At 48.9% G+C, this 16434-nt stretch overlaps 2 protein-coding genes across 7 annotated transcripts in view; one reads left to right on the top strand and one right to left on the bottom strand.

Moving 5' to 3' along the window:
* Positions 1 to 11283, bottom strand: part of ATE1 (arginyltransferase 1) — a 170532-nt gene extending 159249 nt beyond the window's left edge. For 3 of the 5 annotated variants that reach the window (XM_068257581.1, XM_068257582.1, XM_068257585.1), the window contains exon 1: positions 5423 to 5550. In XM_068257581.1, coding sequence (XP_068113682.1) covers positions 5423 to 5528 — 106 coding nt within the window. In that variant the 5' untranslated portion in view covers positions 5529 to 5550. Of the gene's footprint in view, positions 1 to 5422; positions 5551 to 5831; positions 6014 to 10514 lie in introns of those variants that run through there. The other 2 variants (XM_068257584.1, XM_068257583.1) reach the window with 2 other exon arrangements.
* Positions 11284 to 12593: 1310 nt separating this feature from the next.
* The window catches only part of SHCBP1 (SHC binding and spindle associated 1), a 34994-nt gene continuing 31153 nt past the window's right edge, over positions 12594 to 16434 (top strand). Inside the window, exon 1 of one of the 2 annotated variants that reach the window (XM_068257579.1) lies at positions 12594 to 12822. In XM_068257579.1, the coding sequence (XP_068113680.1) occupies positions 12738 to 12822 (85 nt within the window). In that variant the 5' untranslated portion in view covers positions 12594 to 12737. Of the gene's footprint in view, positions 12823 to 13087; positions 13223 to 16434 lie in introns of those variants that run through there. The other variant, XM_068257580.1, reaches the window with a different exon arrangement.

The raw sequence follows: 16434 nt of genomic DNA, 5'->3' as shown, positions 1-16434 counted from the left end.
TCTCATTGACCATCCCTAGTATCTACACGGGAAACAAAGCGAGTGACCATTTATGTAGGCGACAACTCTGTGGCAAGAGCATCTCCACAAAGCTCTAGCTTGGAAGTACGACAGCTCAGGGCTGCTCCTAAAGGTCCGCACACACAGCAGATTCAACTCAGCCGAGGCAGCTGCCGAGGCCTCTGTGGAGATTCTAGTGTGGTCTAGTGGGTCGGTGAGAGATTCGGAATGCTGGATCATCTCACCTGAATATTGCCCAACTGCGTGTTTTTCTCCCCCGCTCTGCACATTGGCAGTACACCATAGTAATCTGTATAGCCTCATCCAATATGTTAGCAATATGTCTGCTTCCATGAAAAAAGGAAGTAGACACACAACAGATTTATTGTAGCATTTGTATCAGCTGTAACACAGAAATGTGTTTTTTTTTCTTTAAAGGTTATTATGCTGTTGCTTATCTTTTAGAGCAGAGAGGAGGTTCTGAGTTCAGGCCCGCTTTAAAGCTTCATTTCAAACAGAAAAGGCTATTATTGGAACACTGATCACTAAGCTGTTAAATGCTATATGAAGATCTCTGCCTGGAGATGGCCTTTAAGGAATGCATGTTGTCTGTAACAATCATCTCCATCCATGACCTCATTCAAAAACAACTTAACTTATGCAGAAATTTCCAAAATATAAATCATGGTCTTCTCAGACTCCCCATCCCCGGCACACTCCTCACACCTCAGCCTTGCAATGAGAAGAATGATCGCAAACACAGAAAACCTCATCTCATGTTTTCTTGGACACAAGTCAGAACTATTTCACTTGAACAGTACCTCAAACATGGCCAATCAGGGCTTGATCACACTAAGGGTGTTTGTGGGTGTTTTTTGAGCACAGGCGATTTCAGAAATCACCCTAAAAGCACTTGTGCAAGGATTCCCTATGAGAGTGTTCACATATAAGCAGATCGATTCCAATCAGCTCACCATAGCGCTGCCTGTACCATTTTCAGGTCGATTTGCCTGTATTGGAAGGTATAGGGAAATCGCAAAGTGCTTTGTATAGCGATTTCACAAGTGCTTTGATGAATAAATACATTGCATTTATTAATTTCCGGGTACACGAGTTCAGTCAGGAAGCGGAAAAAAAAAAAAAAAAAAAAGGGTTTCCAAGCACTTATAAAAGCGCTTAGAAAGCGAAGGGAAAGGCGATAAAAAAAAAAAAAAAAAATTGCTCAGCACTTGAAAAAGCGCTGGCCGATTCATAATGTGAACAAGGCCTCAGAGCTACTCAGAACTATTTCACTTGAACAGTACCTCAAACATGGCCAATCAGAGCTACTTTTCCTCCAAAGCCTCCAACCCACACCGAATCTTTCTGACCACAGACATTAGACAGTCAATTTATCCCCTCAATCCTGAGGCCGATTTCAAACAGAGGATTGACGGTAGGGCTGCACCGCCAAGACCATGCCTTCTGGTATTATCGCATTAGTAAGCGGAAATCCCCATCTGACAGTGATGCCCACGTCCTATGGCTGATGCGATCACGTGCACAGAAGCGTATTGCTGAAATTACGCTTCCACGCATGCACAACGAGAATACTTGTGGCAGGCATTTTAAAATAAATGCGTTGCCATAGACTTACATGACTTTTTTTCCGTTGCAGGTCGACACAGAACCACATGGTAACATAGGTTTGCCCTCGCGTCGGGGATGCGGCAAAAAGTCACTTCCGTCCCATCGTGCCGCTTCAGTATGAAAGTCCCTGTAGACTTTCATTGCCCTGTGGTGTGGTGCGTTAAAAATACCACAGCGTCCTAGTGTTAAAGGCCTCTAAAAGGTGGCCATACACTGGTCAATATGGCCAACAGATTGCTTTGCTTTGATTTTTATCTGATCAGAGGGGGATCTATCTACTCCAATCCCTCCACACATTACATACAGATTATCAAATGATTCCAACATGAAATCTTTGAAAATCGGTGCGTGTCTGCCAGTTCTCCCAATGCCGCCCCCCCCAGCGCCGTGCAGTGATTAATATCACCAGTATGGTAGGCGCAATCCCACTCTCTGCTCTCCCCGCCGGCTGCTGTAACCACTAGGTGTCTCTACTATTTGGTCTCTAGCATTTGGGATGTCATACCAGCCAGTAAGGAGAAAAGAGACCAGAAGCGCGCTGTGGACAGGCAAGGGTAGCTTTGTTGGTCATCTAATAGAATGCTGCTATCAAGGCACTCCCGATCCGTGGCTGATTGACCAACATTTTCCTTCCTGTGCGATCCACCAAATCAGTCGATCTGGAATCTTTTTTCGGCCCTGATTTCTAGCCAATTCGATCAAATTAGCCAGATATCGATGAAAACAATCGTAACGTGTGTCCAACTTTACACGGTTTAAATGATGCAGCCAATTATCTACTGCAACCTTTCTCAAACTTTTTATTCTGGAGGAACCCCTTCAAATAATTTTTGGATCTCAGGGAACCCCTACATTAACGGAGGGAGAAATGATTTAGTTTATATTAGGATTGGTCATTAATAAACACTTTATAATTGTAACAGTCCCCATTCCATGTTTCTAATGAGTACATTGAGACACTAGGGACATCATTTTGAAACTTTTTCACAGGGCTGTACAAGTCAGTACAAAAATCATCCGACTCAGACTCCTCAGTTTATGAAACCCCTGACTCCAACTCCGACTCCAGATACCAAAAATGGCTTCAACTCTGACTCAGACTCCTTAGTTTAATACTTACCAGGGATTTGGTACAAAAATCATCCAACTCATTTTATGAAAGCACCGACTCCAACTCCAGGCCCTGCTTTTTCAACCTGCCAGCTGAGGCAATTCTCCTTGAAAAGGAAAAAAGCCAGGGAACCTCTGCAAAATCCTCAAGGAACCCTCGGGTTCCAGGGAACCCTGGTTGAGAAAGGCTATATTCTACCGTAAGAAAAAAAAAATAAAAATTACATCATCATGCAGAGAACAGTTCTCCAATTGCGGCACTCTCTACAGCATAAAGCGCTGTGATTGGCTGAATAGTGTGGGCGTAGTTTACTACAACCTATCTGAAACCTAGCATTCTCCACCCAATCACATCAGCAGAATTTCCCTATGAGGTTTCCTGCTGGGTCCACTAAAGGCCTATTTTCATCCATTAGTCGTCCCAAACAATCTTTTCTGATAAATTATATGAATGACTGTAAACGAACAATTGTTCAGCGAATTGAGAGAGTGCTGTCCACCCAATCACATTAGGGAATTTCTCCATGAGGTTTCTAGCTGGGACCCCTAAACTAGACTATATAGTCACTAGTAAAGACCTCACAGTTTATCTCATAAGGATGAATGGAAAAATATCTGTAGTGGGAACACAGATTAAGATTAGGTGTTGCCCTAATGTGTAGGTCTAATTCCGACACTATACAGAAGTAAAATAAAATCACAAGTAAAATAAAATATATACCTAGAGACAAAATATTTTAAATGTAATGTCAGGCTGATGTAACAGCACAATCAGGGCTGTGGAGTCGGTACAAAAATCTTCCGACTCCAACTCCTCAGTTTATGAAACCAACTCCTACTCTGACTCCGGGTACCCAACCTGGCTACAACTCCTTAGGGCCTGTACACACTGCTGCGCTTTTCAAATCGCATGCGTTTTTTAAATCGCAAGGTCTTTTGAAAAATCATGAAAATCGCGAAGACCTGTACACACTGGTGCGATGTGCTTTTTCTATTCTCATGAAGGCTTGCGATTTAAAAATCGCATGTGATTTTAAAAACGCAGCACAAGCACAGCTGTGTGTACAGGCCCTTAGGGCCCTTTTCCACTAGCAATCGCAATCACAAACGCCAGTGATTGCGATTGCGATTTTTCATTAATTCTGTTATGCGATTGCGATTTTCATTGCATTGCGATTTTCATTGCATTGCAATTGCATTGCATTATCATTGTAAAAATCGCTCCAGCAAGCGATTGCGATTTGCGATTTCCAAATCGAATCACTGTAGTGGAAAATACTTCTCGTGATTTCTATGATAAAGTAACAACCCTAGCGATTTAAAAATCACTAGCGATTTGCGATTTTGCGATTCAGCAATCGCAATCGCTCTAGTGGAAAAGGGCCCTAAGTCTAATACTTACCAGGGCTGTGAATTTTGTACAGAAATCATCCGACTCCGCCTCCTCAGTTTATAAAATCACTGATTCCGACCCTGGGTACCCAAAATTGCTCTGACTCCGACTCCACAGCCCTGAGCACAATACAAAGTATAACAACTTCAACAACTCAGTGAAAGATTTTGATTAAGGTGCCCATTAACAGTCCAATTTTTTCATCAGATGCAATCTTTCTACACGATTTTGACAATGAAATAGTACAGAAAACTTTGCAGTGTGTGGCAAAAAAATATATGTAAAACGATCCTATGGTTAACTGAAACAAAAAATTTTAATCAATCCGAATGTTGGATTTTACAGTCGCATTGGAACAGAGATAATGCCCTAATCAATGAGTTTATGGAAACAATCAATAATTACCTTCCAAATACTTTCAATCATAAAAATTACATCAAAAGATCAAATCTGTTGAAAAAAAATTGTAACATTAACCCTCTGGGGGATAATCCCGAGTTGAGCTCGGGGTAAGCCGCCACAGAGGATTTCTCAGGCCCTGGTGGGCCGATTTGCATAATTTTTTTTTGTTGCACGCAGCTAGCACTTTGCTAGCTGCGTGTAAATACCGATCGCCAGCGCTCCGCACTGATTTGCCGCTACCCCCCGTGCCGCGCCGCTCCCCCCCCCCCAAGAACCCGTGCGCAGCCTGGCCAATCAGTGCCAGGCAGCGCTGAAGGGTGGATCGGGACTCCCTCTGACGTCACGACGTCGATGACGTCATCCCGATCGTCGCCATCGCGACGGGGGAAGCCAAACAGGAAATCCCGTTCTGAACGGGATTTCCTGTTTGCTTTGATTGCCGGAGGCGATCGGAGGGGGTGGGGGGATGCCGCTGCACAGCGGCTATCATGTAGCTAGTGCTAGGCTAGCTACATGATTAAAAAAAATAATAATAATTTAAAAAAAAATAATTTAAAAAAAAAATGTGCTGCGCCGCCCCCTGGCGATATTATTGTATCCCCCAGGAGGTTAATGGGCATCTTTAAAGTGTCACAGGATTGTGACTCTCTATTGAATGTGAAAGGAAAATACACACAACAAATACAGCACTAAGGTAAGTCTGGACTTTCAGCCAGATATACATTTAAATGATTTAAAGGAAACATTTCACCCACTTAATAGTTTTCTGTCATGGGTGACAGCTATGCCCCCAACAACCTGCCAGGCACTACCTCCAATAGGACTGCAAGTCCCAGCATGCCCCGCTGCAAGGCATGCTGGGAGTTCTGACAAGGCTCGGCTCCTCACCATGGGAAACATTGCCATCCTCGCTCTTACAGTAGCCGCAGCGGTTCCCGTGCTCCCCACCAAAGTACTCCAGAATACTCAGGGCTCCCCCACCGGCAGACGCCATCTTCCTCCCTGCCCTGGCCGTCAGCGGAGCGCGCATGCGCTTTCCCAATACACTCTGAATGCCAAACCGCCATCTTTACTGCTGGAAAACAGCTTCCCTGTGTACAGCTAGCCTAGTGCACAGGTCCTAACCGGAACGGTGCAATTCATTTACATAGGTTAGTAGACAGAAACCCGTCCACGTTCTCATGCTGCTCTATAAGGCTACATTCAGCTGTGTATTCCGTCCCCGTTCTCATGCTGCTCTATAAGGCTACATTCCGCTGTGTATTCCTCTATCTATGGAAGCACTCTGTAGACGTACCGTGAGAGGTTTTGCCGTACGGTGAGCGGCAGTAGCCACATCTCCCCTCCTCCCTGAGTCCTCTGTACTCCAGTATAGAATACATACTTGTTGCAAAGAGTTTGGGATTATCTCTAGTCTAGAAACACCTGATGATGGGTAGCAATTTCCTACATATGCTGGTAGCAGCTCTCCTCCTCAGGTCTTGCTGCTGGCTCTCTGCTGCCCCCTGCGGCGCTTGCTGGTACTGCAAATATATTTTATATTTATAGTTTGCTGTATTTTTATCTAAAAAATAATCGCAATTTCTTCTGTTATTTTCATCGCTGTTGTTGCTGTTCATGTTTAGGTAAAGCCTGCTATACACTGGCAGACTGTCAGCTGACCTGCCCCAGAGCAGGATCATTTATAAGGCAAACCTAGGGAAGTGCCTGGGGCCTAATGGGTTCCAAGTGGCCCAAACAGGGCCGGGCCGAGGCATAGGCAGTGTAGGAGAGGGCGCTGAATTCATTGAGCTGTCATTCCTAATTGTGTTTGTAGCAGAAAGAAATAAGAAAAGGGGATACATGGCAGTTACTGCAAGCCAGATAACTAGATATTAAGGTGTTGGGGAAGTTGTGGGCCCTGTGGCCCTCTTAGTCTAATAGCAATCAGTGTGTGATGGCTGGGGTGGCAGGGATGGAGGGGCGCACTTTGGTGTCTCAGCCTTGGGTGCTGGAGGATTTTGTCCCGGCTCTGGGCCCAAATGCCAGCTTCTATGGTCCATTTTCTACCTTAGCTTACCAAAACGATTATAAAGGGCAGCCAAATTTACTTCCTAGCCTAGGGCCCCATTTAATTTTAAACCGTCTCTGATATGCCCACAAGATATATCCCTCTGTGATCAACACGTGATCGGAGTGGGAATTATTAAGGTACCCATAAATCTAGCGATGTATGGGCAATTCAACCAAGAGACTCATTCTCATCAAATCTAATCAGAGAGAGATCTGTTGGCTGCTCACATACAGTGCTGTGATGCTGCTATCCCCCACCGGTGCCCATGTATTAAAATCCCAGCTGTTCAGGCTGTGGCTAGCATCCAGCTGCTCTTTCTTCCCCATCTGTGTCCCACATGGCTGCCGTGCATAGTATGTGGCACATGTGACATGCTATGTGCAGCAGCCACATGGGAAGCAAATGTGGAAGAAGGGGCAGCTGGACACTTTAGGCAGCCAGAACAGCTGAGATATAAATGCACGGGCACTGGGGGGGGGGGGGGGGGGGCACTGGAACATTTCATGGGGACAGCATCCGGGGGGAATATCACGTTTGCTCACCCTAATATCACACACCATAACCGTTACACACCCAATCGACCACGTCAGCCCGAGATTCTACTGATTGCTCGATCAATATATTTGCCCGATCGGCTATACAACCGATTTCAGGGTAAAATCGGTTGAATTGTCAATTGGGCAAGCTTATTGTGGCACCGATTTTCATCCGATTTGATAAAGTTATCAAATCGGATGGTCGATCATGCCACAAAACTGCTAGATGTATGGCCGCCTTTACTGCCACACACACTACACCCCATTTTTTTAAATAGATTTCAGCATGAAATCTGCAAACAATCCAAAGCACGCCTTTCCCAAAGAGCCTGTGACGAGTCTCCCCCAGCTATATTGATCCCCAAGGGGCCCTGCGGAGTATTAGCGCAGTAAAGAAAATTGGATTTTAAAGGGTTGAATGCAATGCAACCAAACAATTGCAGTCTACCTGGGAAAATGTGCTGTTGTACAATGGCCTGCATACCAAATAAGTTAAAGGACCACGATCGCGAAAACATTTAAAATACATGTAAACATAGACAAATAAAAAGTATGTTTCTTCCAGAGTAAAATGAGCTATAAATTGCTTTTCTCCTATGTTGCTGCCACTTACAGTATGTAGTAGAAATCTGACAGAACTGACAGGTTTTGGACCAGGGGAGGACTGGGACCTTTAGGCCTGGGGGGAAAACACAACCTAGAGGCCCTTTCACGGCAGCCCCAGCCCAAATCCATATCTAACTTGTGAGCAAATGTATATAGTGCAAAGCAGCATTACATGCAATTACATAAATTAACCTCCCAGAGAGCCAGGCTTGGGATGAAAAAAAAAGTTGCTGTTAGCTGTAAACAAAAGTTACGGACTGGGTGACAGTGCACACGTGTTATGGCAGAAAGCACAGCGAAGCTGGATTTATAACTCTTCTGAAGGATACTTCCATTAAGATAATGCACCAAAGCTCACACTATTTCAAACTGATGCGACCTCAGTGCCGTGGTGAAACGTGGGCATGGCCATGACATGGACATGATGCGGGGGGGGGGGGGGGGGGGAGCTAACAAATGTAACAGTGTAACTCTGAGGCAGAGGGCCAGAGTTTCCTCCCAAAACACAACACAGTCAGGCAGAGTAACCCTAATGGCTCTTTCACATTAGACAACGCATGCAGGAGCCGTTCTCCTGCACGCGTTGAATAGGCTGCGGCGTGTCATCGGGATGCTGCGGTGCAACGCTGATTAGCGGCGGTAGTAATTAATTAACTTGACGGGAAACCGTCGGCTCCTGATGATAAAAAGCTCCTGGGTGTGCCGTACCGCAACGCATCGAAATGCAGCGTTAGGTGTAAAAGGTAAAATGAAAGTCTATAGACTTTCATTTTACCTTGGTTAACGCAAAGTTTCGACTTTGGGTTGAAACACAGAAAAAGGGCTCTAGTGTGATTATTTACAGAAGCGCACACGCATCAGACAATTATCTGCAGAACTGAAGATCCAACTGGTGGATCTCATCTGCAGATAACTGTCCGTTAAACAAGGTGTGTATGAGATCTGCAGACATCATAGACTATGAATGCATTTTGCAGGAACGGATCTTTTGCAGGAACTGATCTTTTGCAGATTTTATCTGATGGGAAGTTCAGCTCAATAGAATAGACTGTGTAGAGTATGTCTCTCATACTACATGGAAGGGGGTAAAATTGGTCTGTAATCTTGCCTTTTCCATCAGACTTTTATCTGATGTGCGTACCCACCTGAAGAAATGCATTTTTGCAGTTTCTATTGACTTAAACAGTATGTGAATCACACGTTAGCCCCCCCCCCCCCCCCCCCCCAAAAAAGCATACAAAAAGGACTTTTTTGTTGCAGAAGTATTGCAGTCGCAAAAACGCACACCAACGCAAATATGATACCATTGACTTGTATTACGTGTCAGTGGTTTTCAAACTTTATAGTCTGATATTTCGGAAGTGAAACGGAGGCAGGGCTGGAGCATCGGTGAGTGGCTGCGCGCAGGGTCGGACTGGGACACCAAGGGCCCACCAAGGAAGTTTCAGCCTGGGGCCCACCCCCCTCTCCTCCTCCTCCTCCCCCCCCCCCCCCCCCCCCCATTTTGGGCTTACATACACATGTACTTTAGAAATTCTGCATGACTTTATGGTAGGGAATAGATTGTGAGCAATTCTGAGGACAGTCTCCAATAGGGATATGTCTAAATGCGAAACTAAATGGGTGTCACCACGCACTGGAACATCGGCGTGGTCATGATGAGTCATGGGCAGACTTAAAAAAAAAAATACAAAACACAAAATAAGTAGCGGCGTTATTCACAGAGATTAGGTCCGACCAGATACATTGTATATTCAAGTAGTTACATGCCTCATGATAATTCATCAAGTAGTCAAATTGCAGCAGATACCCCCACAAAATGCAATCAGGTTGACGGCAGATACCCCCACACAATGCAATCAGGTTGGTGGCAGAGATACCCCCACACAATGCAAGTCCCCCCCAGCTTGGAAGGGGGGGCAGAGGGCACAGATCAGAGGGGAAGCCTCCCCCCCTCCCTCACCTAGGGCCCCCCCTTCCGCGCAGCCCCCTCCTCGAGAAGTGCAGCCAGCAGCGAGCGGAGTATAGCTTACCAGCTTCAGATGATGCTATCTCCGCTCCGCATGCCGCTGCTGCCCTGCTGGTCTCTGTCTCCTGTAGTGACGCTGTCCAATCACGCTCTAGCAGGAAGTACTGCGAGAACGTGATTGGTCAGCGTCACACACTACAGTCAGAGACCAGCAGGGCAGCGGCATGCGGACTCGGAGCGGAGATAGCATCATCTCTGTAGCTATTCTCCGCTCGCTGCTGGCTGCACTTCTGGAGGAGGGGGGTGCGCGGAAGGGGGGGGCCCCTAGGTGAGGGAGGGGGGGACGCTTCCCCGCCTCCCCGCCGCTCTGTGCCCAATTCCCCCCCCTTCCAAGCTGTGCCCCTCTCCAGTGGCGTAGCTAGGGTGTTTGACACCCGGTGCGGATAATTTACCAACACCCCCCCCCCCCCAAAAAAAGCAAAGCGCGCAGCGACAAAAAAAATGGGTGTGGACATGACATCACATGGGTGGGGGGTAATTGTAATGTAACTGTAACAGTAAGGCAGTGGGCTAATATAGGTAGCCAGAATAGTTTCCCTCAGCATAGGTTAGATATGACAAATATGACAACATGACAAATTCAGCAATCTTGAGGCCCCCAACAAGACAAATTCAGCAATCATGAGGCCCCCAACAAGACATTCAGTAACCATGAGGCCCCCAACAAGACAAATTCAGCAGTCATGAGGCACATAAATAAACAGCATTTCACATAAATAGGCAGAATGCCCACTTAATATGGTAGACACCTCTCACCTGGCTTCTGAATTCTCCTCTACTGGCTGCTGTGCCAGGCAATACTGTTTTTGGCTGGATTGGGGATGATGTGTGGGCTGAAAGGCCTGGCGGTGATGCTGTGGCCGGCCTGGCGGTGATGCTGGGCTGTACTTGGCTGGTTGAAGTAAATGTTGGCCTGACTGTTGGTGGTGATGCTGTGGCCTTTTTGACAGTGATTCTGGGCTGGTTGGCTGGTGGTGATGCTGGGCTGGCCTGGATAGTTTAGGTAGTGACAGGTGCACCCTAGTTTAGGTAGCACCAGGAGCCTCCCAGCTTAGGTAGTGACAGGAGCCCCCCAGTTTAGTTAGTGACAGATACCCCCCAGTTTAGGTAGTGACAGGAGCCCCCAGTGTTTGTAGTGACAGGTGCCCCCCAGTTAAGGTAGTAACAGGTGCCCCCCAGGGTATGTAGTGACAGGAGCCCCCAGTGTTTGTAGTGACAGGTGCCCCCCAGGGTATGTAGTGACAGGAGCCCCCAGTTCAGGTATTGACAGGCGCCCCCCCAGTTCAGTTAGTGACAGGTACCCCCAGTTTAGGTATGACAGGAGCCCCCCAGTGTATGCAGTGACAGGGACCCCCCCCAGTGTATATAGTGACAGGAGTCCCTAGTTTAGGTAGTGACAGGGCCCCCCAGTATAGATAGACAGGTCTATAGGTGTCCCCAGTTTAAATAGCCAGATCTATAGGTGTCCTCAGTGGCAGCGGAGAGAGAAGAGAAGCGGTGGGGAAGGGAGGACGTTTCCCCCTCCCCCTTCCCTCACCTTGGGGCTCCCCCTCTCTCGCTCCCCCCTTTAGAATTAAGTGATGCGGCAGGCAGCGCCGCTGTGCCTGCCGCTTCTTTTCTCTCTCCGCTGCCACCCCAGGGCGGGCGGGCCAGCCACGTCCGGGTAGCTAGGGGGGGGCAGCAGCTAGCCAGGGGAGTGCGCATGCCCCATTTTGCCCTATGTAGGGACGCCCATGGCATGGTAGGCAGATAGGTAGCCGGGTAGGCAGTTATGTAGCCGGGTGGGAGGGTAGGCAGATAGGTAGCTGGGTGGGCAGTTAGGTAGCCGGGTGGGAGGGTAGGCAGTTAGGTAGCCAGGTGGGCAGATAGGTAGCTGGGTGGGCAGTTAGGTAGCCGGGTGGGCAGTTAGGTAGCCAGGTGGGAGGGTAGGCAGATAGGTAGCTGGGTGGGTAGATAGGTAGCCGGGTGGGCAGATAGGTAGCCGGGTGGGAGGGTAGGCAGATAGGTAGCTGGGTGGGTAGATAGGTATCCAGGTGGGCAGATAGGTAGCCGGGTGGGCAGATAGGTAGCCGGGTGGGAGGGTAGGCAGTTAGGTAGCCGGGTGGGCAGTTAGGTAGCCGGGTGGGAGGGTAGGCAGAAGGGTAGCCGGGTGGGAGGGTAGGCAGTTAGGTAGCCGGGTGGGCAGTTAGGTAGCCGGGTGGGAGGGTAGGCAGATAGGTAGCTGGGTGGGTAGATAGGTAGCCGGGTGGGCAGCCAGTTAGGTAGCCGGGTGGGTAGATAGGTAGCCGGGTGGGAGGGTAGGCAGTTAGGTAGCCGGGTGGGCAGTTAGGCAGAAGGGTGGGAGGGTAGGCAGAAGGGTGGGAGGGTAGGCAGAAGGGTGGGTAGCCAGTGGGGGCCCCGACTCCTATGCTCCCCCTCACCTGGGTGTCCCCCCTCCTTACAAGCCGCGGGGAGGGCAGCCCGACTGTTTTTTTTTTTGTTTTTTTTCCCTTAAAAAAAACTATTTTCCCCGGGGGCCCCCTCCTATCCTCCCCCTCCCTCACCTCGGACTCTCGGAGGGCCCCCTCCTGTTACGAGCGGCGGCCGGCGGGTACAGCAAACTTCCGGGGAGGTATAGCAGAAGATAGAGGTCCAGCTGCCTCCCAGTCGCTGTCTCCTCTATGCCGCTCGCACTAAACCAGGAAGCAGTGCGAGCGGCATAGAGGAGACAGCGTAGCCCGGGAGGCAGCTGGACCTCTATCTTCTGCTATACCTCGCAGGAACTTTGCTGTAACCGCCGCCGCTCGTAACAGGAGGGGGGCCCTCCGAGGTGAGGGAGGGGGAGGATAGGAGGGGGCCCCCCCGGGGAAAATAGTTTTTTTTAAGGGACATAAAAAAAAAAAAAAACAGTCGGGCTGCCCTCCCCGGCTCTCCCATGCAGCGCACGCCTTCTAGGGGCCCCCAGGTCAGGAGGAGGGGCAGTCGGGTCGGGGCCCACCGATGGGACCGTCGGTGGTTCGGCGGCTCTGTCCGAGCCTGGCTGCGCGGGCACAGGATGTCTGCAGGGGACCATTAGAAGCCCCGGGTAAGTTCAACTCATTTTCCCCCAACCCACCCTACAGTATTCCTTTAAGGCCCCCTCTATACAATCCTGATGGAAAAAAGTAACCATAGTGGGGATAAATGTTTCAGATTTGCTGGTGTACAGAAAGACTTCGTTATGTGACACTATAGCTTGCATAGCCTGCAAGGCCGCCTCCGACCAGCAGATGGCGGTAGACTGCTCGTCTTGCTGTCCAGCAATTCTCACTGATATGGAACGCATTTTGGCCAATCAGCTGGTAATGCGGCGGTGACGTTGGAAGGCGGGTGAAGCGGGCAGATTTGAACGCAGAGGCTGCAGGCTACCTGGGGAGTGGTGATGTCGGAGATGAGGTTACCCGATGAGGACGATGCCGGGGTTTTCCCCCAGGACATCAGGCAGGGTGAGGAGCAGTGATATGTCCAGCGTGCAGTGTACCTCCACTGTGCTGTGATCGGCCAGCAAACCAGCCATTGATAAGATCGCTCCCAGCTGGAGAGTGGCTGCTTTCGGCCATCACATAGGTTTCACTATGTATTGGAGGTATTTACCGGTTAGTGGGGAGAAAGGATTAGACACAAGGCAGAAAAATATTAAAGGGGACCTAAACTCAAAACTTCCTTTCTGGTCTAAAAGATATGCAACAGCATAATATCTTTTAAAGAAAAACATTTGTTACGGCTGCTACAAATCCTAAAATAAATATCCAGTGTTTCTGCTTCCATGGAAGCAGACATATTTGTAACATCCTGTGCTTTCAAATGGGGTTATTTGCTGTGGCAGTCAGCTGAGCGATTAAATTACAGTTGTGATTTAGAGATCTAAGATGGCGCCATGCGAGGACGCCACGGCCACAGGGCTCTGGTCCTTTTCTCTTCTTTCCCCCTAATTCCCCTGCTGGCAACCTCCTGACCACCTCCACCCACCTGGGGATCATGCAGGGGCCTCGGAGGTGCTCGTGGTGGGGATCGCTGAAGCCAGGGGAACCTGGACGCCGCTCGTTGTAGCCAGGGCAGCCGGGATCGCTGCAGCCAGGGGAATCTGGACGCCGCTCGTAGTAGCCAGGGGAGCTGGGACGCCACTCGCTGCAGCCAGGGGAGCCGGGACGCCGCTCGCCTCCACGCTGTCTGCGGTCTATCTCTCCTGCCGGGGACCACAGTGAGAAGGGCAGCAGCGACACTGCCCTCAGCCGTCTGGGGCTGCCGCCTAGGAAGAGGCCGCCATGCGGGCTGAGCACGTGCGCCGCCGCTCCGACATTTTCAGGGGCCGGTGGCTGCTCCAGCCGCCATCAGCAGCCGTCCAGGGCCGCCGCCAGAGACCACCCCATCGCCGGGCAGGTTACCCCTTGTCCGCAGCCAGGATTGCTGGGGCTGTCTCACCCCCTCCACCACGGGTCGCCCTGAGACCAGGACACCAGCACGGGCATGTGGGACACTCCCCACGTGCAGAGGAGGCCTATACTGCAGTGGCTTCCCCAGTCACCAAGGGAACGGCCATCGCAGCCCCTGCCCCTGCTGGACCCCCTCCACCACAGGTCACCCTGAGATCAGGTCACCAGCACGGCCACGCCACCGTCAATGGAGGGCCCGATGCTGCCCCATCGCAGCCACAGAGGAGGTGATGCTGCATCTGGCATCAGCGTCCTGCCACCACCAAAGGTAAACCCCCCTGGCCTGTCCACCACTGCTGCTGCCCAGCCGGGGTGGCCCCTGGCCCCACGTCCACCATTGCCCCTGGCCCCACGTCCACCATTGCTGCCCAGAAAAGGTGCCCCCTGGCCCCACAGGGCCCCCACTGTGTCTGCACCCTCATTACCCAGCCGTGCGGACTTGAAATCAGGAACGCTACTCCTTGGGCAACCTGACCCGAGTGAACTCTGCTGTCCGCCTCCATCATGATGCCCCTCAGCTTTCTCTCTACTTCCGTGGACTATCGGTAGCACCTGTCTTGTTGGGAGCGTGTCGCTGTGTAGCGTCCAGTGCCAAAAATGGCAGCGCTCATATCAGCTCTCAGGCTGCTGCTCCAGTCCCACTCTTTTCTGTTCCTGCTATCAGTGTATGTCCTGCTATGGTTGTATTACGTTAACTGTACGTGTATGCTGCAATGCTCTCTGTCTTGTTTTTTATTTTTGCTTTAATTGTTTTTATTGTTTATATGTATGTACCATGCTTAACTGTATGCAATGCTGCACTCTGCTTAATTGTACGCACAAGCTGTAATGTTGTCCTATGTATGCTTTTCCTATGTATGTGCCATGCTTAACTGTATGCTATTTCTTGTTTCTTCATCAACGACCCTGTATGCGCCAAAACCAATTCCGGGTACAATCCACCGTTGTACTTGGTGATAATAAATTCTGATTCTGATTAGTCACAGATAAGGAGGAATTGGGCTAAACTCTCTAAATACATATAGGGTATATTTCTCTGTTTTCATTCTGTCTTGTGCAAGAGTTCAGATATCGTTGACATCTTCTGCAGCGCTGTACAGAAAATATATATATATATATATATATATATATATATATATATATATATATATATATATATATATATATATATATATATATATATATATATATATATATATATATATATATATATATATATATATATATATATATATATATATATTTTTAATTTTTTTTTTCTTAATTTTTTTTACTTAACTGTCCCTCAGAGGAGCTCACAATCTTATCCCTAGCATAGTCCTATGCCTATGCTGCTTTGTGCTGGGGCACCCTGACAAGAGCTTGGGGATTAGACAAGTCACAGGATACTGCACGTGGGGGTGTGATCGAGGAGGCATGTGGCCCGCGTCATGAATGCCCAGTAGTAGCCTGCTACGGGTGATTTTTCAAAAGGGCACAACAGAGTGCATTGGGGAGATACTGACTGAGAGGTCTGTAGGAAGCCACGGGCAAGTAAATTGGAACCCCCTCAAGTTTATTTTAGTATGCTGGGACCTTTCTGCTACACTAGAGATGTAGATTTAAGTGCATAATAATTCACTAAAACACCATTATTTTAAGGACAACAGCAGAATTTATGTATGTTGCTGTTTCCATGTAGTTTTTATTCCCAAGCGCCATCCACCTGTGGTGCCTCTTGGGAGGGTAGGCTAATGTAAATGGGCCCTTTAGGACAGCTTGTCTGGTGCTGGGGGGACTACAAAGAGCAGGGGTGTTCATAATGCTGCTTTGCTCAAAGCGGAGGCATTTTTATACCTTCAGACTTGAGCCTCATATAAATGCTAGCTGAAACTCGTCTGATAATGACTGCCTCTATCAAGAATCTGGCATCTGTACAGCGGTCCCCGATGCTTTAGCCAGCGCTCATCCTAGCAGATTGCTTAAGCCAATTGCTGTCCAAGAGCATTGCTGCTGTGTAACGCCATTGCTGCGCTGCTTCATCAGGACTCCTGCAGGCTAGTGACATCCATACAGTGTCTACCCTGCAATGTCTCCCAAAGGATCGGGTTCCTATTCTTCCTGGACTATTTGCCTTGCACATGTGTATTAGGCCTTACACTGCTGCTACAGTGAAGGGCAGGGAGAAATTGTTGCAGTAAAGGCCCATTTCCACTGGCCGCATACACCCACACATACTTCTGGTT

This window comes from Hyperolius riggenbachi, chromosome 10 (assembly GCF_040937935.1).
Source record: "Hyperolius riggenbachi isolate aHypRig1 chromosome 10, aHypRig1.pri, whole genome shotgun sequence".
NCBI lineage: Eukaryota > Metazoa > Chordata > Amphibia > Anura > Hyperoliidae > Hyperolius > Hyperolius riggenbachi.
The sequence above is the reverse complement of the archived record's forward strand: the minus strand, read 5'-3'. Positions and strand labels throughout refer to the sequence as shown.